Source organism: Gossypium raimondii, chromosome 3 (genome assembly GCF_025698545.1).
Source record: "Gossypium raimondii isolate GPD5lz chromosome 3, ASM2569854v1, whole genome shotgun sequence".
Lineage (NCBI taxonomy): Eukaryota > Viridiplantae > Streptophyta > Magnoliopsida > Malvales > Malvaceae > Gossypium > Gossypium raimondii.
The window spans coordinates 3,851,405-3,878,678 of record NC_068567.1 but is presented as its reverse complement, the minus strand read 5'-3'; the positions used below and the strand labels follow the sequence as shown (position 1 = coordinate 3,878,678).

Genomic DNA, 27,274 nt, shown 5'->3' with positions numbered 1-27,274 from the left:
AAAAGTGATCTATAGAAGAGAAAGAGAAGGAGAGCTTTCAATTGGTGCAAGTGGTGTAAACAGAGAAGGCCATGTAACAATGGTTCTAACAACCTAGTGACTTAAATGAAAAATTTTAAATAGTTCAGTAATCATTTTTATAACTTTTTGAAAGTTAGGTAATTAAAACGTAAACTTACTAATAGTTTAATAATTTTGAATGCAGTTTATCCTAATAATATTGTATTAAGCGGAATATAATATAACAATAAATAATTCATTATGAAATAAAAATTATTTAAAAATTAAACTCGAGACAGAAATCTTAAATATAAATATTGATAACGGGTAACAAATAAAAATTTATTTAAAAATCGAACTCGAAACAGAAATCTTAAATACAAAAATTTTGATATTTCACCTGTGATTCAATAGATATCTCTTAAGTATGATTTAAAATTAAGTAAGTCCAAAGCTTTTTGCTACGTGAGAATTTGAAGAATGTGTAGAATAAAAACTAAGAAAAGAAAACCGCACATGAGGACGACACCGTTTCAGACTCTTTATATTAAGCAAGGGCAATGTAGAAATGTAATGCTAAACACATAAATCCAGCGGTGACTTAAACACAATATAATTTTTAGATGAAAAAGGAGTGAAGAAAACAGTGTGTAATGTGAAATGCAAATTTATATTAGGCAGCCTCATATTAAACAAATTTTATAAAACAATATTCTTCCAATACAACCTAGTCTTTTATGTACAATATCACTCTACAAGCATCTTCCATCAAAAGAAATATATTCAGTCGCGACAAGTCTGAGATTCGAATCCTAATATCTGCAATCCCTTCCCCTATTCCAAACTACGCCCTCCATTATATCGAAAAAGAACTATTCTGAGTCGACGAAATACTAGTGTACAACCGGCATCCTACACAAAATGTGGGAGCTTTAAGTTAGGAGTCAAAGTGTTCAATTAAGAGTTCAGCAGCAGCACCCATTGTACCAACCCCTCCAATGCCAAGCAAGGCCAGAGCAAGCTCCTCCTCATTCCATTGTCTTAATCCCTTGCTTAGCCTCCTTAACACATCTACATCCACCTCTAGGACCCAATTTGGGGTGCATCCAACCATTAGACTTACGAATCCGGACACATAGGCATGCCATGTGGCTCCATCACAACCGAGTGAAATCTTCCCATCTAGTGCACTTGCAAGGAACTCCATGTGTGAACCAAGGATTTTGGGTCTCCGCTTTGATGCTGATGAAGAAGAATCAACTCCCCAAGCAAAAGCACCACAAAGCACTGTGAAATATGCAAGTGCATATCCACCGAGCATTGCCACGAGCCCTGATCCTTGATCCCGGTCAGACCTATGAACGGATATGAACCAAGAAGGTAAAGTTTCCTTTATCAATGACTGAACCAGACCATGGCCACCGGACAACCATACTAAAGAAGCAGCTAGGGAGGCTGCAAGTTTCACCCTTGTCATTGCTGCAGCAAGAGAAACCTGCCCGTATTTCATTCCATTCTTGCTTCTCTTCAGCTTGTCTATTTTCTGTTTTGGGAGACCACTGCATGCTATTTCTCTCACGGAATGCATCAAGAGAGAAACCACCTCTTCTGTTATGAACACAATATCTCTGATGGAACGGTAAACACGTAGATAGAGAATCCCTGGAGCAACAGGTGAAAGCCCACCACAGAAATGTGATCCAAATCCATGGCCAAGAAGAGCTCCAACACCACCGTTGCTGGAGATTGGTGCGATGTTCAAGCCAAGTGTGGCAGTGAAACAGCTTTTAAGAAGCTGGACGATAGCATCACTGTTATGGAGAAAAACAGTGCGAGATGCAGAAAAGACAAGGAAGTCAAACCACCGCTTTGCCTTTTGAGTCCATAGGGAAGCCACAATTGGCATGCAAGGCCATGGACAGTCTGCTGCAAGGGACTCCAAAGCTGGGCCAGCCAAATTGAGAAATCTTTCCGAGGCTTTGTCGATTTTGTAAGTAATGGTGACACTTACAAAAGCAGCCAACGGCAGTGGAAGAGTAGCTGGAGAGCTACCACCTGTTATTGCATTATGCATCAGTCATACAATCACAAAAAATGCCATTGCCATTCGGTAAAGACATAGGAATGAGTAACTATAAATGCAAGTCCAGATCACAATCTGTAAACTTTAATGTTATAAACAATCAGAATGTAAGATGGCAACGTTAAAAACCTGCAGAAAGTCTAGGGACATCAACACCGGTGGCTGCTAGAATTTTTTTGATATGCTCTTCAACATTGGACAAATTTGCAGCAGGGCTTGGCCAGTCCATACCGTTCATAACAACGGGTTTCCATACACATCGACTTACTTCAGCAGAGAAGTAGCTAACAATGGTTGCCAAAGATGCAGGAAGAAAATCAGCTAAATCCTTTAGCCCTGAGACATTAAAAAGATTCTGGTTATAACAATATTTATTTATCAGAGCTGGCATCATATCTAGGTGTCACATTAATTCACATAAAAGTAGTTCTTTTCCACTTCTTCCCTTTCCTATACATCCTCTTCCCCCTCTTTTTACATGGTTCAACGAGTCAAGTTTACTTAGCCATGTGGAAACCAATCTATGATTTCATCCTACATCAAAACATATAGATGGAGGGGTGGCATTTAGCCCAAAAGACCTCAACCATTATCGTTTTCCCCCAAGAGAAACAGCTCCTGGAAAAAAGACATTTATCCTGAATAGCAATATATATGACTCTCGTCTTCCTCATTATGCATTAGTGCATAAAGACAAAATGAGATAAGCACACCAGACTAACCTGTAGCCAGCTCACGTGGAGAAAGTTTTCCATGAGCACATGCTGTTAAAGCAGCATCAACAACATAAGGAACAGCTTCCAGGATATCCCAGGCAGGCAACTCTGGTTTCAGAGAGTTATCCTCGATTCCAGCACCTGACGAACTACTACTTCCGGAAGTAACAGAAGTTATCGACTGACTTCCTTTATTAATCTTTCTGAACATCATGTTAAGAAGTCTATCCACTGTCTGATGAACAGTAGTTCCATGAACAAGGCCGGAGAGTGTTGCAGCTATACATCTTTGATGTTGCCGATACCAGACCTTTAACTTAGGAAATGAATCCAGAAATACAGGCTCTGGGGATGAGGAACTTGCAACTTCTGAGAGTCTCCTTTTGTTTCGGTCCTTATGGGTGTTTTCAGAAGACAATAAATGGGAGTTCCGGACTAATAAAAGGTATTCGGGAGTCAGCTGGGATCCAACTGTTGGTACATCACCAACTCCATGTTCAATAGGAGGATGATTAAACCTCCATAGCTTCAGAAGAAGAGCAAATGCATTAGAAAAAACTGCGTGAGGAGAGATTTCTTCCCCTGAGGGGAGAGTCCATGAGAGATTAGGCACACATGACCCAAAAACTTCACATATCGGCATCAATGAACAAGCAAGCTGTGGGACCTGGCAAGGCAGAAGAAGAAAGCAATCAAATCTACCTAATAGCTCAAATAAAGGTCTTTATCAATAAACAACTTACATTCATGAACAAACGAGAATATGAATTATATAAATCACATTTGTTATATAAAATTTAGTTTACATATATGGGAATTTTGCTTGGAAGGAAACTTCAAATCCTCCTATATGTAAGTAAAGCTAAAAGGAATAAATAGTGTTGAGATTAGAATGCCCTTGATAATATAGATGGTACTGCCTGTAATGATAGACAAATGAAAGACTTTCTCAGAATTTTTATTTATCCACTTCATATTTTGAAATGGGTTGGTTGAATTTAAAAATACTTTCACTGAATAAGGAAACAGTCCAATCCAATGCTGACCCATTTTCTCATTGAGCAAGGGGTATGAAATAATTTAGATTGATTTTTCAATCAAAAGCACTATGGTCATTATATGTTGCATAAAAAACTTTCCATCAAGATATACATAACTTTAACCAATTAACCTTTCTAGTTTCAGATCATTTTGAACCAGTAGCTACAATGTGTCATGGCCAGTAAAAGAGCCCTGATTCTTCATTAAAGCATAAGCTGTCATTTCTAAAATCTAAGTTCGAACGAAAGAATTCATTCCTGCATTCTACTTAAATTAGAACTGCTTAGACACTTAACAATTTAGCTCCCGAAGGAGATGCTGGTTTTCCTCAAAGAAGTCAAGAATATCTTTGAATTCAAAGTATTACTGAGGTAAAGAAACTATATCAATGTGACAGATAAAGATATATTTTATTCATTCATGAAAGTTTGTGAAACTAGAAGCAATATCACTCATTAACTGTGGAAGGGATATGCTTACATAAGTTAGCAAATCATACCAAGCCATGTAATGAGAAAATCTGGACACAATCGACAGATGCTATTCCCACGATTAGTACATTCAACATAGGAGCATAATCTATCAAATGGCTGTCACTTCCAGTGAAATCAGCAGGAACCGGAGGAGACATCAATCTAGTTATAAATTTAACTGTATATTCCTGCATGCATATATAACCAACATAATTAGAAAGCGAGGATAATAAAAAGACAATATAAAAAGCAAAAAATAAAAAATAAAATAAAATAAAACAAGGAGAAAACCCAAAGGAGATATGGGAAGAACCATTCAGTGTTACAAAATATGCAGTTACATGAAAGACTACGGCATCTGCATAAGGGTCACAAATGAAATATGCTAAAATGAAAAGGAATATTAATCTTATTACCTGTATATTCCAGCCACGAATTAGAGAAGCTCCACAAAGAATTGTAGCAGCAGATATCTTCTCATCTTCTGATCCATTGACCGCAATCTCAAAAATTTTCTCCAGCTCTGCTAAGCTTCCATCAAATCCATGAGCTTAAATTCAGTTGCTTTACCCTTGGTAAATTTACAAAAAAGAGCAACTGATATACCTGGCTTCAGGAAAGAAAAAGGAATAACTGAAGACCAGGTCAAATCAACAAAAACTAAAGATATTTGAAAACTTGTATGTATCAAGATCACTCAGTTTTGCATTTGAGAATCCGGTTTAATGTTATTATATTGTTTTGCATGCCAGATCTTTCCTTCTGTTATTGATTCTTACATTTGAGATTTTATCACTCACACAGGTAATATATAAAACTTTTCCTGTAAATATGAACTTCGATCCAATGCACAATATGATACATAGACTTTGGTTTACTGCAATTGTATGCATGAAACTTTGATTTTGATTCAGTTTTCATATAACACTAACACTATCACCTACCTAGCAGTACATGCACAAACAACTATATTCACTCTAAGTTTCATCACAATTGCACCAAACCAAAATTCCTGTATCACATTATACATTGAATCAAAGTTTATGTGTAATTTTGTGATCTATCCCCATAAAAATATCCATACACATAAAGCTAATAACACCCTCCAACCTAATGCACACTATAACGCTGTCCTCAACCTTCACATATACAGTAAGGGAACTAGAAGTTGCACATTGGTAGTAGTCGCCTTTTTTATGTGTGTGGAATTGATACCTATAAAGTTGATAATTCCCTTTAACCTAACAAGCATTACAAAGCCTTGCCATTACTAAGTAGCATATGATAGAAGCTTTTTGGGAAAAAAAAAAGAGTATGAAAACAAAAGCATGATTTAAGAGAGATAAATATGTATACCTGGAAGCTGGGCTTGAAACAAGAGCATTACTCATTACCGAAGTAAGTGGGGCCCCCTTCATGAATGATGCCCAACCAGGTGCCTGAGCTGGCACACTATAAGGTAGTTGGTTAATCCGTCCATTCACATAACCTGGCCAATAATATGCTGACGTATCTAGTAGATTTCTTGCAATACAAGCCTCAATAATCAGATGGCGCAAGTTTCCAGCTGCAAACAAGTTCACAACATAAGATTAGAAAGTGCTAAAAATGTAAAGCCAGAAGAATAATAAAAAATAAAGATCAAATTTCATGATAGGAACTTGGTGGTAGAAATCAACTTCAGAAAATTTCAAAAATGTGTTCTAGGTATTAAAGGTTTCTGGTGCAGCACAAACCAGAACCAATGGTAATTCTTGACTATTTTCTTTAAATGACTGCATTACACATATGTTCATCCATCCAATGCAACAACTTTTTCTGGGGAGAAAAGGATTATTTCTTCTAATTCTTTTCTCTTAAGTGTTTAAAAAGAAGCTGACACAGTGCCCCAAGAATTAAGGAACCCTTTTGGAATCATCAGTCATCACTTTACCCTGAAGCTCCAATGCTTCTTGACTTCTGATGATTTTAAGTTACAAGATTATACTCTGCTATGTTTTTTCTTCTTTTTTTTTCTGGTCATATAATAGTGCAGACAGATGCACATTGCAACATAAGTACCAGTGAAGCAAGAAGTTGAACCAAACTAATAAGTTCAGTCTCATCTTTCTAAGGGCTTTGCCATGGTTTGGGTCCAGTGGAATGCAATTAAGATGGTTTTGTAATAATTTTACGGCAGATCAGTTGGGAAAGTAAAAGGAACCTCCGACTGAACCAATTATATATCTTACAAGAATGTATAAAAGAACATATTTTTAAAATTCCAAGTTTTATAAGTTTAATGTTAAAAGAACTGAACCTAACTTGGTAAAATTTTCAACATTGAAACCATTCCTAGAATTTTCCACCCCCATCCCTACAAAAGGTTTGGCTTCCCAATTTATCTTCTCCGGTCAATGTCTAACAGAAAAGGAAACCACCTACGGATTTAATCACTGCCTATAAACATGTGCGCACGGATTAGACTCCAAACTTGTGACAAAAAGTGGTCAGCAATATCGATTAATAAACAAGATATTACTTACAACAACTGAAAGGCATGTCTTTGATATTGACGCACTCAAAGTATGCACTCCCAACATTGATTCCTGACACAAACAGCATTGCTTTGGCAGCTGCCTGATTTGCTGCAGAAACAACAAACTTAGGAGGAGCTAACAAGCCTTGATAATCACCAAGTACTTGTAGGCTGGAGACCAGATCGGCACGACGTTTCCTGGGAAACTTCATTTCTTTCCAGTGATTAGTGGAGCCATATTCTGTTTCATCAGTTGGCGCACCCTCCTCCTCCTCGATAAGATCAGCAACCACAAGAGTCATAATAGAAAGTAGCATGCACAAACGTGTATCTAACCGGGGCATTGGACCTTCAATGGGATCTCTTTCCTAACAGTTAATTAAGAACTACAGGTAAGATACATCAAACGGACTACTTCATATACCTGAAAACTAAAGAATAATATACCACTGAAGAATACACCTACAATAGATTCAGAGTGAATGTAGTGTTTGTTATAAAAAGAAAGAAACTTAGTTGGTCAAGCAAAGCGAGAACTTTTTTCCTTCTATATATTCTAGGCTTGAAAGCATAAATCTTTTAACAAATTATGATATTACTATTGTGAATTTAAGTACACCAATACCAGATAAAACTTTTACACTTTTAAGAGCATTAAAATTTAAGGCATTTCGGAGCTGAAAAGTTACAGGGACAGAAGTCTTCGTAAATTTTGAATGCTTTAAGAAGACTTCAGATTCTCTGTTCAGAACATAGTAACCATTCAGAGAAAAAAGTGCAGAAAATTTCTGAACATTAGAAGAAGTTCTAACCCTTTGAACAAGCCGAAGTGATGCAATCCAAAGGCCTAAAAAGGTGTCATGCCAGTTGGTGCCATTTATTGCTTGAAGAGTTTTAGTAAGACCTGCACAGTACGAAACTTAATTGTTTACATTCTGGCATATCAGTTTTGCTACAACAGGCTACCTACCATTTTGAACTGAAAATACCATCTCAACCAAAGAAGATATCCAACTTTACCTGTTATAATTTCAACAGCACTTGTTGTGTTAACTAGATAACCATCCATAGCATCTTCTAATACCATATCAAGAGGGAGCCAAAGATCAGAGCGACTAGCTCCAGGGCATAGACTGACTGAAGAAGCTAGAGATCCAAAAGCCATAACAGCATGGAACTTTTGCCGCGAACTTGTTTTGCATTCTCTAGACAAAAAAATGCGACTATCTGATGTCAACTCTTGAAGAGCCTCAGAAGTTAAAACCTTCGAGTTTTTCAATGCTGCTGAATTTGCCCCAAGAAGCTGCAAACTCTGAATGAAGCTTACCCAATGAGAGGACCTGACAAGTGGTGTAAGATTGATAAGCAATAATCAAACCAAAAAAAAGAGTTATGTTTTGTTCAAAAAGAACATGCTCAGCAGAAAGGAACCTGAAAGGATAACTGACCTAAATTTACCAAACAAATAATTAAAGAACTTTCTCTGATACACATGCAGAAGCATGCACGCATACACACCCACCTCGTTGAATGTATGCACTTACAGATAAAACAATGAGGAAACAGTATCCAGTTTATTCCTTTGAGATTAACTAAGATAAGAAAACTTACCGCTCCAATGCTTGGAAAACTAAACTGGACAAACAAGAACACATAAAAGTCAAGAGGGATTGTGAAAGTTAACAAGATACATACATGTTTCGCCGTGCCAGGTAAAGAATCCTAGAAGTCGCTTTATTTTGCAGAAATTGTCCAATTATCTCAATAGCCATTGTAGTATTGAAATTCTGCAACCTCTCACAATATACGATATTCTTCTCATCATACATATCATGACCATCTATCTCCATTTCTTGAGGTTTAATTGCCCATCTGGACACCTTTTCCTCAGTAAGTTCTAGCAAACCCTCATCATCTAATGATGCATCTAACAACTGCCACACAATTGAAAAGATGAACTCAACCACCAAAATGGCAGGTTCCGTTGTTTGGAGATCAAAAATCTCGGAAAGATGAAGAGTGGCATCTATTGATTCCATGACCCTGTATGAAGAGAAAGCACAGAAATTACAAACAAAAACTGATAATAATTGGTATAATCTAAAATGGTCATTTTAATCAAAAGCATTTGAATGGTTTTGAAGGATCAAAGCTCATCATGGACTTAATAATATCCAACACAGGAACATAAAATATTTCAAAAGTGTCCCCATTGGTTACTAAGGTCCAAGAGTCATATCTTTAAAGATTTGAAGGCATCTAATCGATGTCCAACACGGTTATATTAGGGTAAAGTCAAATCTGCACTTAACATAGATTGGAACAACTTTTAACATATAAATTTCCGTCTGGGAACTGAGTTCATGTACGTCAAAATTATAGAATAACGAAACTTTTTTTTTTTTGTTCAAATTAAGCAATCATAAGAGCCAATACCATGAAGTTATTGGGTAGCGAACCTACTTCTGCATTTGCCATGCCCCTGCTATTCTTCTTTTCTTAATCTATATGGTTCAATGAGCCTTAATTGTTCTAATACAATATTGATAGCCGTTATAATATGGTCTAAAATGTTCTAGAAAGGTCAAAGTTGATGAGATAGTAAAAGGTATTCATGGTTGAAGTATTTTCCACAATGTCATAGTTTAAATATGTCATGAGAACAAAATCTAAATAGTGCTTTTGTAAATTAAGCGAACAACCCTTTGGATTTACCAGAACAACCATGAAAGGCTCTGTGTAGTTTAGCAAGAAACTAGCAAGTATAGCCTAAAGAACACTTAGGAGTTAGTTATGATACTAACACATCTTCAGATATTAAAAATGAAGCACAATGATCATGTTGAAGACAGAATCTGGTTATTATAATGCACGTGAAACAAAATTAGTTAGTTCTGATAAAGATAAAGTGATATGCAATAATACATTATAACAAAAACCGTAGAGCTCATACTCATTCGCAAAGACCTTTTCTGTGATGTAATATTCAAAGCTGCAAACTAAACATTTTTTCCTATTTTCTTCTCTATACCATCTTTTGCTAGCTGAATTTATATATGTTTGATTTTTTTTTTATATTGTTTGTGTGTGAGTGTGTGTGTGTAGGAGTGTGTCAAATAATACATGCAATAAGAACTCGAGGAACTCACTCTTGGTAATCAAGTCCATTAATTTGACACTTGAATGCAAAAGCATGTCTTTTAAGAAGTTCCAAGTAAAGCCTATAAGCAGCTGGATGGGAACGCCGACTCGGAATTACTCTGTAGAAAGAAATATACCAACAAAGTGAGAGAACTAGATATGTAAAAAATGATAGCATCGGAACCATAAGAACTCCATCACTAACTAATAGCAGATTGAGATTAGAAGACAATATTATTTGCATTGCCCACCTGAAACTCAAATTTACATCCCTTATCCAAAATATAAGAAAATAAGTTGAATAAATACATATAAAGAAAAAACTAAGCTTCAATAGAGTTTCCTAGTGGCTAATGTATTTCTTTTCTTTTGAAGTACTAGACATTTTAATTAATCAGGCATCACAATGGCAAGCATCCAATAGTTGAAAAAACTAAAAGGAAAAGAATGAAAATAGAGGCCATTAGAATCCAAAATTATTTAAGTAAAAGCTTAAGAACAGTTAAATAAACTATTTGACTTTCTAGTTGCTGACTTTTCTTTTTCCACTATAGTTAATGGAATTTGACTTTAAGACCAATGCTTTGTTCTCCACTTATCATACCTTTCCCCTTTTCTTATCAAATCTCTCATTACCCTGAATAACAAATAAGGAAGCTACATAATCACAAATAAAGAAAAAAAAACCTATAGAAAATAGATTACTACGAAGATCATCTTCAGATTGTATTTAAAGAAATATAAAACGATAAATCTTTTATTTTTTAAATTATTTTTCAAATCTCTCTAAATCTCCAAGAAACTGAAATATCCAATTAAAACTCTAGAAGGGGGGGACAAGTGAGGGACTTGAAATGAATCAAATTTACCATTAACACACATCGAACTATTCATCATCCATCAGCAAATATCTCACAACTTCAACAAAAACCCAGAATCTAAAACCTCTCAAAAACCAGGAACACCCAAGAAAGTAAAGGAAAAAATACACAACCTTTGTGAAAGCAGAGCAATAACAAGCAAAGGAGGAATGATCTTCATCATCAAAGCTTTATCCAAAAACTTCCATAGAATTGGGATATTGTTATCCCAACAAATGTAGTTAACCAGCACGTGGGCCAACTCAGTTGAAGGCAAAGCAATCCCTGAGGTACCCAAACTTGAAGACACTTGTAAAGCCCAAAGCAAAGGATCAATACCCTTCTCTTTTGCCAACTTTGTTTGTTCCACCACCTCTTCCCACAGCCTGCTGCTTTGCAAGCTAAACTCCATTGGTCTAAAGCTCCACAATAAGCAGCCACCTTTGTTTCCTTTCTATTTTTGTAATGCAAAAAAATAATAAAAATCACAGTTTTGAGGAAAGGAGTGATGGAGTTTGAGGGAAAAGGATTAAGAATGGAGGCCCCTTTTTTTTATAATTATTTTGGAAGTTATTTTACTTTGTCTTTTTTTGTTTTTCCTTTTATTTTTGGATTTTGAGCAATAAATCTGGCATAATTTGAGAAAGTCAAAAATGGAGAAGGGCAGTGGTTGTTATTTTAGATAAAGACATTTCTTAAATGGGTTATTTCCATAATGAGTCCCTTACAGTTTATACGTTACATTGGTCCTAACTTCAAATCATTCTAATTAAATTCCCAAAAGACATAATGACTTTTTGGACCCTCCAACTTTACAATCAAATTACCCTAAAATAAATGAAAAAGTTAACTTCTTTTAACATTGCTGATGTGGCATCCACATGTATGCCACGTTAGCAATTAATTATTTTTTAAATATAAAAAATATATTTTACTTTTTTAAAAAAAATTTAAATTTTAAAAAGTTTTTAATTGTTGATGTAGCATCCACGTGGCAATCCAAGTGTATGTCACATCAGCAAAGTTAACATACATTAACTTTTCCTTTCATTTTGGGTAATTTGACAACCAAAGTAAGTTTAAATGTCAGAAACGGCAAAAAAATTAAAATGATTGGCTAAAATATTTTTTTATAAAGTTTGAGGACCAAATAAGTTATTGTACCTTTTAAAATATATATGTACCTTCTGCATCGATAATTTATATCTAACTTGCTAAAATCGACAATGTTCTTAAAATTTATGATTGTTTCCTTTTTTCAACAAATCAAATTCATAATTGTATGTGCCATAGGTAATTAATACATACATGCTTACATTTTGATTTTGTGTTTTAAATGTACTTAATGTCATTTTGAGGTCTCATTTAATATTTGAATTGATGATTGGGTTGATAAAAGGACTAATCGATACAAAATTTGATCTTTTAAAGACTCAATTAAAATGATTTAAAGTTGGAGGACCAATTCAAAATCTTAGCCACGATTTGGGGTTGTCGAGAGAAAATTAACCCTATAAACATTACTAATAAATTTTTTATAAGGACATAACCAATAATTTAAGCATTTGATAATGTCATTTTGTTTAAAACAATTTTTATAGTATATATCCGCTCGATACAATGTTTAGAACTATTTATAATCCTCTCTAACCTTTAAAATGAAGATAATACGCTTCAAAATATATTTTCCACCATTTTAATAGTTTTTCTTTCATGATAATTTATATTTTCCATAATTTTATTCAAAATATATTTTTGAGTTAAAGCTATTAAAATTCAGTTAATAATAACTGATTTTATCTTTTAATATTATTCTATGTATTTGATAAATGAAATTTAATAATAAATATTTGTAATATTGGATAATTTTTTTACATATAATCATATAAATATATTTTTATACAATTTCAAGATAATTTAATTTATATTAAATAGTAATTAGAAATGAGTTTTAGCCCCCCTCCATGTCAAGATATGTATATATATATATATATATATATATAAATTAGCAATTAGTGGATCTCTTAGTTTGCAATATTTTATGTTAATATCAAATAATAATAATAATAATAATAATAATAATAATAATAATAATAATAATTAGGTCAAATATCTGTTATTTTAATAATGTTTTAATTTCATTGCTTAAATCATTGGAGCAGTGCCCACATGGTATGACTGTATTACAGATTTAAATAAAGAATATTTTATCTCTTTTTTTTTGAGGAAATTTAAATAAGAATAGTTCTTTTAATTAAAATTGGTATTTAGGAGGGTAAAATCGTCCGCTAAGTAATTTTGGACCAACCCCTAAAAATATAAAATCAGATTTCATTAATAGTAAATTTTGTTAAAATCTATAAATAATATTAAGAAAATGTCCTACAGAGCAAAAACATCTTTATAATAATATTGGTTATTTTTAAGTGAATGATTCTTTTAATTATTTTACAATTGAATTAGTATTTAATTGACTCGTGATAATAACTTAATTAGATATTTAAATATAATATAAATACATAATCGACTAAATCATTTGAATTTAAATCTTTAGTTGACACAGATCTCGAGTTTGATTCTCTATCGATCTTACCAAAAATAATATAATAAACACAACAAGCTAAGATTTAATTAAATAAAATTAACATAATGTATTTTTTAATAATATCATTATAAGTTCTAATTATATCTGTTTTGTTTTTGCTCAATACCTAGAATTATCCATAGTCTCTCCCTAACCCATAAATAAGAGAATAATACGCTTCTACGCACTTGAACCTACGTTCTTCTATATTAACAACAATATTTATACTAATTAAGCTATGATTCAATCGACAATATATATATAATTATAATGGAAGGAAAATGAAAGGGAAAAGGTAGGGGTTAGGTTGGAATTTGCATGAAGAGATATTGTAGGGTTAAACATTTCTTTATTGGATAAAATTAAGTTTAAGGAATCATAAAAAAACTCAAAAAAAAAGAAAGAAAAAAGAACCCACCACTCACCGCACAAAATGGAACACTTACAAACATCCAAACTCCTGTATATGTTTGATACCAAAAAAATATTATTATGTATACTTCACAGTAACACCCAAATATGGTGTCTTTTTCAATGGAGGAAATGGGAAGGAAAAAATCATTTGGAGGTCTAATTATGCGTTAAGTCCCTGTGCTCTTCAAACATTTCAAATTTTAATCTCTTCTGGTTCTGGTTCTAATTCTAGGAATTTAGTTATTTATTTTTCAAATTTCAAGTCCAATTATTAGTACTATTTATTTTTTATTAAAAACTCATTGTGTAGCAATTAAGAAAATGACATTGTAATGAACACGAATTTAACAAAATAATTTTAACAATATTAACAATTTAACCTAAATTTTAAAATATGAAAAGTATAAGTATCAAATTTCAAATTTAAAAAGAGTATATGACATATTTTAACCTGTTATAATTTCAAATTCAATTCAACGAAAATCCATTATCAATGTTATCAATCAGAGTTTAATTTATTACACGAGAGACTAAATTCCTAAGAGTTTGAAGAAGATAAGGACTTAGAGTGTAATTAAACCTCAATTGGAGTATAAAGTGTACTTTAAAAAAAAAAACTCTAGTGGTTAGGGTAGGTAAAGATGATGACAGGGGGATGAGAATTGGCCCCCCATTTCCTACTCCTTAAGTGATAATTATAATATTGGCACATTTTTTACTTTGAAATATATTTTTTTATATAAAATATATAAATTTCCGCTTATTATTATATTTGTATATTCATATCATCAGCTAGATTGTATATTTTTATGATAATAAAAATATAATTTTATTATTTTAATAGTTTATATATTTGTCGATAGAGTCTTAACTCGATTGGTATAAGTATTGTTCTCAATGTAAGAGAAAATGAGTTTAAGTACATTGAAACGCATTATCCTCTTATTTATGAATTGAGATGAGTTATGGATCAAAAAGAGCAGATATGCTCAGAGCTTATAATGAAATTATTTAAAAAAATTCATATCCTTATAATTTTTAATAAATATGATAAAAATAAAATTTTACCATTATTAATTTAAAATTTTATAAATTATAATATTTCAAAAAAAATATTTTAGGAGAGATTGGGATCCTGCGAACCTCTCTAACTCCGCCTCTGATTCAAGCATGATGAAAGTGGTAGGTAAAGGATGAAGTGGAGGTGACTTTAATCTGTTAGGGATTATTAGTTAGGGGAAAGTGATGTATTGGGGCAACCCTATCATTATCCTCGAAGTCTCAACAAATACGGTTCAACCCCCTCCACCTTCACCATTGACATTGACATTCACAGAAAATAAGTATTTAATTAATATGAGAAATAAATAAGACAGTGGTAGATCCATAAAATCCTCCACTTTGATGCTTTGTGAGACTGCGCTTTTTGTTTAAGGAAGAAGAGAATATGTTGTTTTGTTTTTGTTTGTTTCTCGGGAAAAAATTAATTATATAACAATACAAGGACCTGCATATTTAATGCCAGAAAAAGGAATCTAAGACACCGTTTTTGGCTAACTCAGCACCAATCATCTGCTAAACTACAAGTTTATGATTTACACCTATCGATTTTGATCTGAAGTTGAAAATTTGATAAATATAAATTCAGAATTCATCTATCTTGATTTAATTATTAAAATGATTTGAACAAATAATTTAAAATGATCAATCTGAAGAATCTATAATGATTAAACTAAAAAAAAAAATAAACTCTCCAACACATATGAACCAAACTCAAAATGACTCGATCGAAAATTACACAAATCTAAAATTGAATCGAATCTAAAATAACCCGAACTCAAAAACTCCAAAACAAGATTTTCATAATTAGATTGGTGGCCAAACTAATCAAGCCACCGGTTCAATTAAATAAATTCATAAAAAATAAATTTAAAAAAATTTATTTCAACTGATTTTTTTAACCCGATTCAACCAGTCCGTATTGATTTATAAATCAATCGATCTAACATCTCTCTTCAGATTAATACCCGATCAGTTCCTTATCTAAACATTTTGATTCAAACAATTATATTTTAAACCGAATTGATCTAAAAATTTCAAAACCCAATTTCAACACACCAAAACCAACACCAACTCAAAGAATAAGTTAGGTGAAATGGTCCACTCACCACTATCTGATCTCATCAGGATAGATAAAATGAAGCAGGGTTGTTAAAAGTGGTAAAAAGAATAAATATCAGAGAATTCCAACTATTTGAGATGATGATGAGGATCCACGTCCTTTAATATAATTTGTTAAATTTTGATATTTATATAATAGAAAAGGGGGTGCCTAACCCACACACCACACCACCAAAAAACCAAGACGGCAACGCCAAGCAAACATAATTGAGAAACAATTATGTTCATAATGATGAAACCCTGTAATATTAAACAAAAAGGCTCTAAATGTATAATTACATCACTGTTCTTTGCAGCTCAGCTGTCAATTCTCCAACCTCTTTACACTTTTTTTATTACAAATTCATTCTTTTACTCAATGTAGGGAAAAAAAAACAAAAACTGGAGTGACTGCCCCAACTCCAAATTCAGTAAATTAAATGCATTCAGACCCATCATTAATTGGTTTTTCCTATTTTTAGTGCCTGTGATGTTTCATAACTTAAATTTCTTCTATTTTATTAGCATTACTAACAAGACTAATCACCGATGTAGAGACAAATAACTTACATTGCTTAAGTGTTTATTGACATCCCCTCACCTTCCCCTACCCCTTAATACTAATAATAATAGTAAACAATACCATTATTACGTGTTTACTAACAGTAAAAGTACTATGAATACCTTTATACTAAAAATCAGATTATATTTTACCCCCTCTATTTAAAAAATAGGTAAATTAGTCCTTTATATCAAAGAGCAAATTGATCATTCAGTTGAGAATTTCATTCATGTCTACTGTTAAAAATTGATTATTGTACATCAACATGAGGTACACGTGACATGCCACTATTTGGTTATTCCATAAGACATGTCAGTTTTTAACAGTACAAATGGATGAAATTTTTAACAGAAATGATCAGTTTGTTCTTTGATCTAATATATAGGGACTAATTTGTCCAATTTTTTAATAGAGAGGTAAAACGCAATCTAATTCTTAGTACAAAGGTCTCCATGATACTTTTACCTCTACTAGCTACTTATGTAGTAGCCAATAACCTGCTTTGTTAAGTCCCTGTTAACATCAAGCACTGAGTTCAGATCTAGACAACCCCTCCCCTTCGCCCTACCCCTTAATAATAATAAACAAGACCATTATTGACTAGGATAACCCTCAATACCTTTCATCCTTGCTAAGCTGCAAATACTTAAGTTTAAAAATCAAAGTTGTGCCTTGCACCACACACTAAAAGGGGCAAAAGGAAAATAACATTTCAATTAATTATTTGAACTCTTCAACTCTCATACTATTTTATTATTATTATTATTTAGGTTTCATATTGTATGGAATTGGCAGCCATATATGCATTATGTAACTTACCTAGTTTGATATGTATTGAATAAATATTTTAGTGAATTGAAGAGGAAGTAAGACATAAGCAATTGCAGAGTGCAAACAAGATAATGATAATATAGACTTTCCACCATATGAAAGCAAATAAGGGAATAAAAGATACGTAGTACCTCTTGGAATATGACAGGCACTTAAAAAATTCGATAAGTTAAAAAATTCGATAAGGGACAACAATATGCATACAAAATGATTATTATTACCGCACATGGTAAAAGCCTAATGATGCCATGGCATAATATACATACATACATGATTTAAGCTTTTATTGTTGCAGGCAGTGAACTGATGTCTTGGATTTTATGGCATAATGAAACGATATTATAGACAAACAGACCTACTACAAAGAATATTTTGATACCAATAACAGGCAGCATCTATATAATACTTGCAGTGTGCAACAAAATGGAAACTAGAATGATGGGGGTGATTTAGAAGTCTTCGTCTAGTTTGAAAACGTAGTTTTTACCTCCGTTTTGAAGGCTTGACATAACAGATGCTTTCTGATAATCACCAACCCTCCTCTCAAAGAAGTTCGCTTTTCCTCTGCGAAGTCAAAAACACGTTTAAGAAGATTAAGACTCTAAATATGTCATAAACGATAATATAGACCTAATCACCATAGGTTATGCACACACTAGAATACAAAATGCAGCAAGTCAGCAATTGACTACTATCATTACTCACACAGCTAAGCTTGACAAGCACTAGCTCTCAAAAAAAAGGGGGGGGGGTGTTAACTATATGATTAATCAAGACTAGAAAAAGTCAATGACTGTTACAATCCCTTACCACACAAATTCCTTCCCTATATGTTATCATGGTGATGTTTGAAGGGAAGACACATATAGCCACTCACATTTCACATACATGTCTCATTTCTGCAATAATTCCTTTGGGACCAATGTTAGATGGGTCCCGTCAAGAGCAACAATCATTCAAATCAAAAAGTTCAAAAAAGAGAACCAAATATGGTAGAAAGAATGCCACTGACAAAAGGGTGTCTGTGTCTTAATTAGGTGTAGAAGAGTCCAACTTCAGGACGTCAGCTTAATAAAAGATGTTGCAATTGACATTACTTTTATATAATCCAATAACTTAAAACCAAAAAAATGCAGCAATATGGGATATTAATACTTACTGTAAAGATATAAATTCCATCCAATCAAAGGGATTTTCGACGCTGTACTTTCTTTGACAGCCCAATGAAACCTGCAAATAAGTGGGAAACAAGTCACTAATTTAGTTCTTTACACCCAACAAAGCCATCTTCAACTATGAAAGATATCTTTTAAGTTCTCAAAAAATCATTTCTTTTAATCAGGAAAATCATCCTGCAAAATCATATAATTCAGAATGGTAATACACCTTTTTCCTGTCAAATCCCTGAAATTTTCTTTAAAAAACAGATTAAAGATTTTATAAATGTAAACTAGATTTCTTTACCCACTTGAAGTTAAAATTTTGAGCAATTCATTCAAGAAGAAATATAACTTTAAGGGAAAATCTTGAAGCAAATATACAAATGATCCTATTGGTGATACTAGTAACATTTCATGATCATGAAAATATGTTTTGGATTTCAGTGTATTACATCAACAAAGAATGATCAAATTTAAAAGTCAGATGATCTATTAGTCACGTGTTAAAACATCTCTTCTTATTTCGGATAAAAGCATATCAGTTTAGGATTAAGAAATAAGATTACAAGTTTTATGGAATTAATATAAATGTGTGTTTTGGTGTATCTGTATAATATTCAAATATGAATTTGTTAAATATTTTTCATTCAAGGTGGTTCAAGATATCAAGCTAGGATTATCAAAATGAACTGTTAAAATATAAACAAATTAACAGAAATATACCAGAAGACGATCAGCAACGAACTTAATGTACTGGCTCATGAGTGTCGAGTTCATGCCAATAAGTGCACAAGGAAGAGCTTCACACACGAACTCCGTCTCGATTTCCACTGCTTCATGAACAATATGATGGACTTTGTGCCATTTAAGTTGCTTCTGCAGCAACCTGTAAGCAGGTGCATTCAAATTCCATATCTTCTTAAATACAACCCACATATCCAGCCAATGGGGTTAAGATCCACTCCATTACTTTTTCATGCATTAACATCCTATACAATGATCATCACCATTCAAATGTGTAGGACCCATGTAAGATCCATCTATTAAATGTGAAAATCAACTTGTGAATTGTGATTAAACATGCATTGGATATTAATGAATGAAAAATTAATGAAGTGGAGCCAAACCCCAGCCAATCCCCCCCCCCCCAAAAAAAAAAAAAAGCAGCAGCAAAAGTTCTATTATTGTTTTCAAATATATTTTAATAAAAATAAAAAATAGAAAGCTACCCGTAAAGAAGGCAAGCAAAGTCACAGTGAAGCCCCTCATCTCTAGATATAAGCTCATTTGAGAATGTCAAACCAGGCATCAGTCCCCTCTTTTTAAGCCAGAAAATGGCACAAAAGCTGAAAAACTCAATGATTAATCAATAAAAAGGAAATGTTAAAAAATTAAATCAAACTTCGTAGTAGGAAAGTATAAGAAACACAAACTCTAGAAACATGAAGAACCTAATGGATAAAGAAGATTACCTTCCAGAAAAGAAGATTCCTTCAATACATGCAAAAGCCACAAGTCTCTCTGCAAATGAAGTGGAACTGCATACAGACAAAACCAAAGAGACCTTTTAAAGAAAGAAAGGTACTGCAGTGCTTTGACTTAACGATAGCTAGTTTAAACTGTAAATACGCTTGAGAACCACAAAGATGATGACCAAACAAATTCCAGCTATTCAATGGTGCAGAAAGGAGCCAAGGCTACCGAGCTCAATATTTGATCCGTACATGATTATAAAGAACAGCAGACATACATGCATTGATCATTGCAAATCAAGCTCTACCATACCTAGGACAGAAATTCTGCCTTAGGTATATCTAATAGGCAGAATGATTAATTAAAGTTAGAAAAACCTTGGTAAAAATGTTCTATTGAACTTCTAGTCCAACATGTTGAGAATTCTTTAACCAAATTGCTTCTTTGGCTTAATATATTAAGTCCCCAGAGAGCAGGACATGAAAGTAATACCTCTGAATCCAATCGATAGCCCATTTAGCCTTCTTACTGACACAAGGGATGCTTTCAATAGCATTGAACAATCGATGTTTTTCTTTGGAATCCTTGATATATGTCTCCAAAAGCAAGCTGTACATTTCTAACCATTGGCAGCAGAAAATATTCGCAATCAGGTAACTCTAATTCAAGATACTGGGAAATCATCAGAAAGACCACAACTTAGTAAATGCTTACTAGGCTGCAGTCTTGTGTTGACAGTTAAGGCCAAATAAGTCTGACAATCTAGCCCAACCAACAACTGACTCTTGAAGGTTAAACCAAGCCCTAAAATAATCTAAAAACGAGTTTGACAACCTCAATAAAGATTAACTGGGACCAAGACTGAACAAGAGGCTGGACTCATCTTTACTTTTCAAGCACCAAAAGTCATTTGTAATCATTAGAGAGGGCTTTCTCCAGAAGTCTGAAATGTGGCTGCAAGCTAGATTATGCCAAAACCTGCAAGCCCTTGACAGGCTAAATTGGCCAAGAACTTTCTTGTAGTAACATCTAAATGGGGGCACACATTAGATGTGAAGATAAACAATTCTAGTAAATGATCAATTTTCTACCAGAATGAATATTCTCCATAGCAATTTGAAATCCGTAGAATGCCCGGGCCTGAGAGAATGGGAAACCTGATATTAGATTAAAAAAAAAAACTTGAAAAAACAAGGCTGATTACTGGTTTCTAAACAAGTATCCCCTACCTTAATGTAAAACAAACTGGTCATTAACGGCCTTTAAGTCTACAACTAGCTAAGCAGGCAAAATCATTAAGAACTAAACAGAACATTATCCTGATATTACCCACCAGACCCAACACCGTTGCAATATGATTCTCCTATTTTAGTCATTCATATAAGAATGAAGTTATCCTAAATTGCAAAACCAGACATGAAAAGTATAATTAAAGATACTAGTCCCATCGGTACTCACGGGCATTCATAAAATAGCCTGCAAAACAACTTAACGAATACCTACCTCTGGAATTTGAACATCATTTAGGAATCTTGCAGCCAAGTTCTCCAAAACTATCCCATCAGATGCAGCAAAAAAGGCCAGCACATGGCTTATGAAGTGTTTTTCTGAGCTAGACAAGGTTTCCCAATGCTGCACGTCTTGTGAGAGATCAACCTCCTCAGCTGCAATAACATTAAAAAATGATGAGAATGAGGTCAAACCAAGGGGAAGGAAATTACTAGACAAGGTAAAGAAGATATGAATAGTAATACATAATAGGAAGTCGATATAAACAGATAAAAGATCCAAATTAAGGGGTAAAAAAGCTTACAAAGAAGGGTGGAAAAAAGGCTCATTGCACTTTTTATACAAGATTGCTAAGGTTAAATTTCCTAAGAAACATCAATCAGATTAATTGTTCTTTAAGTTTGGAGGTCAACTTCTATGCAATAAAAATTCATTTCAATTAACCAATAATCCTTCCTGCATGACTACATTATAACATAACAATGAAGAAGCGTGATACGAGAAAAAGAAAACAGTTCCAAGAACATGAAAAGAAGTCTATATCAACATTTACAGAAGGTAGCTTTTCGTTATCTTCTTTGGAGGGATAACTAATGGTTTGAATGCTTTTTCTCATGACTGCCAGCCAACAAAAATTTAAAAAAAAAATTCAAAACCATTACAACATATGAACAGTATAACAACAATGATGTTGATACCAAAATTGCCAATGCAACAGTCAATTCCAAAATTCAACCATGCATACAACCCACTTTTCTTTAACCCTCTGCCTCCAGCCATTAATTTGACTTCCCATTCCATTTATACAAAGCAAAGTTCATAAAATCTAAAACAAACCCAACTTCAAACAAACAAAAACAACATCAAAAACCCAAGTTTGAGAAGAAAAAAAACACATAAAATGACCAATAAAATTCTGAAAACAGAGGAAAATAGGTAGTACCAGTCCAAAAACTAGCCTCAGCCTTCTTGTACATCTCCCAAAGTGGTTGATAGGTAATGGGAAACATACAAAACCTTTGGTTTTGTTGTTTTAGTATAGGCTCTTCCTCTTCCTTCTCTTCTTCTTCCTCTTCTTCTTTTCCCATTACTCTCTGTTCCTCATCTCTCAACGAACCCATTTTCTCCCTTTTTTTCCCCTTTTTTATCGTTACTTTCTATAGATATTGAATGAAGGAAAAGAAGAAAGATATAAATGAAAATGAAAAACCCTACAAAAACCCTTCTGTGAAATGAAAACGACAGGTTTTGTATGATTGGGTGGTATGAGAAGCAGATCTTTTTGGCTTTCGTTCTTTTCTTTTTGTTTCGAGTGTCCTTCGGTTGCATGCTTTGTATTTATTCGTTAAGATAGAAAACGGAGTCGTTTGCAGCTTTTCTGCTAGTTGTGGTGTTGGGTGCATGATATTGGGTTTTTCATGGTAAGGTGGGCGCATGATGTTGGGGTTTTCATGGTAAGGTGGGCCTTATGCCACCATATGAAATTTATTATCACAATTTACAATTTTTTTGTTTGGCCAACAATCACTTACAATTTAGTGTAATATATGAAAATTATATTTTGCAAAATTTAATATCAGTAAGATATGGGTGCACACCGATAAGTGGTCGGGTGTAATGGTAAGATATATTATATTTGTATGGAGAAAATATAAATTTGAATCTTAGACACGATATTAATGAACAACCAGAATATAATTACTAAATGACCAGGATCCCAAAAAATCATCTTCAAATAAATGATATGATAGAATTAAATCAAATACAAGCCACTCCTCCCCCAATCGATTTAATCGTGGCCCCTTTCAACGGGCGCTATAGCGCAAAGAGAGTACATTCCATGGCATTAAATTTAACCACCCTTTCTCCCATAAACTTACCCACAAGGTAAATATCATAGTTGATTTCATCCTCCACTCCCAATATCTCCATCAAGCACCAGGTTAAATTCTCTTTCTCGTACAAAGACAACCCTTGCAATGTCTCATCCATCCACAACAGAATCAAGAAGCGACAGAACCAATCAAACAAAACAATAACTTTCGCTAGCAACTTGACAAAGCAAGGACGAATTTGCACTCACAACCCTAGCCGCAAACCACAATAAGTAAGGGTTTAGAGATAAATTACTTCACAATAAGTGATTAAACTTTTACTCGTATAAAAAAAAATACTAAAATATTTTCTATTTCTTTCATAACTTTTTCAATAAAATAAAATCAAAATTTTTTTCTAAAAAAAATATACATTACAATCTTTAATGATATTAAAATCTTAATATACGTTTTTATTTTATTGACAGTATTTAGTAATACAATAAAATGATAATCATATTTAAAATTTGATTTATAAACTTATTATATCATATTGTCAAATCTAATATTTTTTTATTTTTAAATAACAGCCGCAATATTGCAAATGTTGAAGCCGCCTGGCCCGACGGCCCGCTCGAAATGTGGGAGGGTTCGGGTAAAAATATAGGCCCGAAATATGAGTTTGGGAAAAAAATGAAGCCCGTTTTGCAAAAAAAATGAAGCCCGTTTAGAAAACGGGCCGGGCTTGGGTCAAAAAAGTATTTTTGATTTTTTTAATTTTAAAATGTTTTTAAAATACTTTTTATTTTTTAAATAAATTTTTGGTGTTTATTAAAAAAATGGGTCGAGCTTAGAAATTTTTTTCCGGGTCGGGCCTAGACAAAATTTTAGGCCCATATTTCGGGCCAGGTAGGGCCTGGGCCTAGGACGCTGGCCGAAATTTTTTTATGGGCACGGCCCATGAGCACCTTAGAACAAAAATAACTTTTCTATTCAATTTTACAACTAGACTTATTAATTAAACATTTATCTTTGCAATTACTTTAATTTTTATTTAACTTTACATGCTTAATATACTATGTAATACAAAAATATTACATCAACTGATTTTCGTAAAAAAGAATCACAATAATCTTCTTATTATAATAATCATCACTTAAAAGAAATATTTTGAAAAGAAAAATATAAAACTAATATTTATCACTTTAATTTTTAGGGTCTAATGGTATGAAAAGTTATTTAAGAAAAAAAATCAATTAAATTCCTTTGAATTTTTTATACCCAAATAAGTTCTTAACAGTGACGATGTAACACCCCTTACCCATATCCAACACCGGAATAGGGTACGAGGCATTACCAGAACACATACACTTGTAAATGTATTTAACCGAGTTATAAATTTTCATCTAAATTAAAAACTTCAAAATTATTAACATGCTTTTATAACTTTTCACAATATATCCTCAAAATATTATAATCTTAATAAATATGGCCTATGAGACCCGATACATACTCATGCAAGTCAATGTTTCATTTCCATTTCATTCAATTTGCAATTTCTCATGCTTACAATTTGAATCATATCACTAGCAATTTTCCAATTTAATTCACGTACAATTCAATGCCACTAAGTTTAACACTAATACGTAATTACCATTTAATTCAATGTTTTTGACTATACCATTCATTTCAATTTCCCATTCCATTTTAATAATTTATCCATCATCAATTTCCATTGTCAATTCGTTTTTTTTTATATAATCAATTTACGATTAAAGTCTTTAAATACTCACTTCATACATTAAATCCATAAATATATTTTTCGATACCTTGTATTCAATTAAATTCAAGTATTATTTCACTATTTCAAATTATTTCATTTTCACTTCTCATTTTACATCATTTTATATTATCAAAATCTATTTCATAAAATTTATCATTATCGACATTAAATCACACACATATTTTTCTTTACAATTATCACTACTAATAAACAATTCAATCTTTTAATATTATCAACTAATTATATATAACAATCATTCTTATTTCTTTATTTCAAATTTTACTTTTCACATATGTCTTATCATTCGATTTAGTTTTATCAAGAACTTTATTTCATTTGCCCTATTAACTTGACTCGGACTCGACGGATACAGGATTCCAACCAAACACACCAAGATATCTGATGTCGATAATGATAATGATATTCAACACACAAAGTGCTGAACACATAACAAGAATCGTAATAAAGATTCGACACACGAGTGCCAATCGATAATATAAGATAAGATGATTCGACACACAAAGTGCCGAGTCGATAAGAATATGATAACGATTCGACATACAAAGTGCCGAATCAATATGATAAGATGAGTCGGCACATAAGTGCCTAATCAGTAAGCCGGCAAATACCCCGTACTCTTCCATATCCTATGGCATGCCAACTATATCCGACTAGCCCGACTAGTTAATAGGGTATTTAATTCACTTTCAAAGATAAATTTCCATCTTAGTTCAAGATCAATTATAATTTCTTATTTCAATCGGTTTCACAGATTGCGATAATTCATTATTTCAGCATTTTCACAGTTCAATGCGATATACATAACAATATTCAAGATTCGTAATTCGATTCGATGTCGTCTCACATATCAATTTCCACTTTCTCAATTTCAATTCCAATAAAATCCATATCAATCACCAATTTCAATACTCCAATTTAATTCAATAATTCAATTCAAACCATTTCAATTTCTATTCAATAATCACATTTCAATGCATAACTTATAAATTTAACGTGACATAATTCAGCCACTACTTGGCCAAAGCCTAAGCATGTATACCAAATATGTTAGCCAAATACACATATAACATAAGCATTATAAGCATGGATGAGCACAACATTTATTAATGTGCCACATTTACCAACAGATGTTAATTCATAAACCATTCATGACATTACTTCATGCCCAATCATATACCAATTATATTATTCACACATACTATGAAACTTTATTTTCACACATGAGCTTAAACCATGTCTAATAATGCACAAATATAATCATCATTTCTATTTTATCGTTTATCAATTATAATCAAGCATATGACCAATTATACACAAATCATTCATACATTTCCCAATTTTCCTCCTCCTCCTCTCCATTCCACATCCTTAATGTGTATAATACACTTAAACAACATTAACTATAATTTCACTATTCACTCACATGTATATTCAAAACTGTTTATCCGAGTTAGAGTCACTAAATTATTTTTATCCGGAGCTACAGAGCTCCAAATTAAGATCCGTAAATTTTCCCCGGAACTATATTCACATATATTCTTACCATAAAATTTTCAGAATTTTTGGTTTAGCAAAATAGTACAGTTTATTCTTTAAAGTTCCCCTGTTTCGCTGTCTGACAGTTCCGACCACTCTTCACTAAAAATTAATTATCTCACTGTACAGAATTCGGATGATGTTTCCGTTTATTTCTTCTGAAAATAGCTCATTAAAGATTCTAACCATATAAATTATAACTCATAATAGTTTTTGTACAATTTTTAATGATTTTCCAAAGTCAGAACAGGGGAACCTGAATTCATTCTGACCTTGTCTCACAAAATCCATTATATCTCATGATTTACAATTTCATTGCTTACACCGTTTCTTTTATAAGAAACTAGACTCAATAAGCTTTAATTTCATATTTTATTTATTCTCTAATTCAATCTCTACAATTTTTGGTGATTTTTCAAAGTTAGACTACTGCTGCTGTCCAAAACTGTTTTAGTGCAAAATGTTGATTTCCATTTTGCCCCAAATTTCACAGTTTATACAATTCAGTCCTTTCTCAATTCACCCCTCAATTGATCTAATTCTCTCAATTAATACTTTACCTAGACATTATAAGTTATTTCACAACTATTGAAAT

General features: G+C 32.7%; 2 protein-coding genes across 2 annotated transcripts; both read right to left on the bottom strand.

Moving 5' to 3' along the window:
* Window positions 1-651: 651 nt before the first annotated feature.
* LOC105796621 (mediator of RNA polymerase II transcription subunit 33A) lies at window positions 652-11,398 on the bottom strand. Its single transcript, XM_012626372.2, has 12 exons — window positions 10,967-11,398; window positions 9,981-10,091; window positions 8,527-8,874; window positions 7,852-8,171; window positions 7,644-7,735; window positions 6,839-7,199; window positions 5,670-5,880; window positions 4,730-4,844; window positions 4,340-4,501; window positions 2,806-3,466; window positions 2,213-2,419; window positions 652-2,055 (listed from the first exon to the last, which is right to left on the bottom strand). Exons 1-12 carry the CDS (start codon window positions 11,242-11,244, stop codon window positions 938-940), a joined length of 3,984 nt encoding a protein of 1,327 aa, XP_012481826.1. The 5' UTR covers window positions 11,245-11,398; the 3' UTR covers window positions 652-937.
* A 6,127-nt stretch (window positions 11,399-17,525) lies between these two features.
* Window positions 17,526-22,830, bottom strand: LOC105796620 (ribonucleoside-diphosphate reductase small chain A). The gene is made up of 9 exons (XM_012626371.2): window positions 22,469-22,830; window positions 21,520-21,680; window positions 21,108-21,156; window positions 20,509-20,635; window positions 20,016-20,081; window positions 19,773-19,889; window positions 19,267-19,429; window positions 18,543-18,613; window positions 17,526-17,947 (listed from the first exon to the last, which is right to left on the bottom strand). Exons 1-9 carry the CDS (start codon window positions 22,644-22,646, stop codon window positions 17,833-17,835), a joined length of 1,047 nt encoding a protein of 348 aa, XP_012481825.2. The 5' UTR covers window positions 22,647-22,830; the 3' UTR covers window positions 17,526-17,832.
* Between the last annotated feature and the right edge of the window lie 4,444 nt (window positions 22,831-27,274).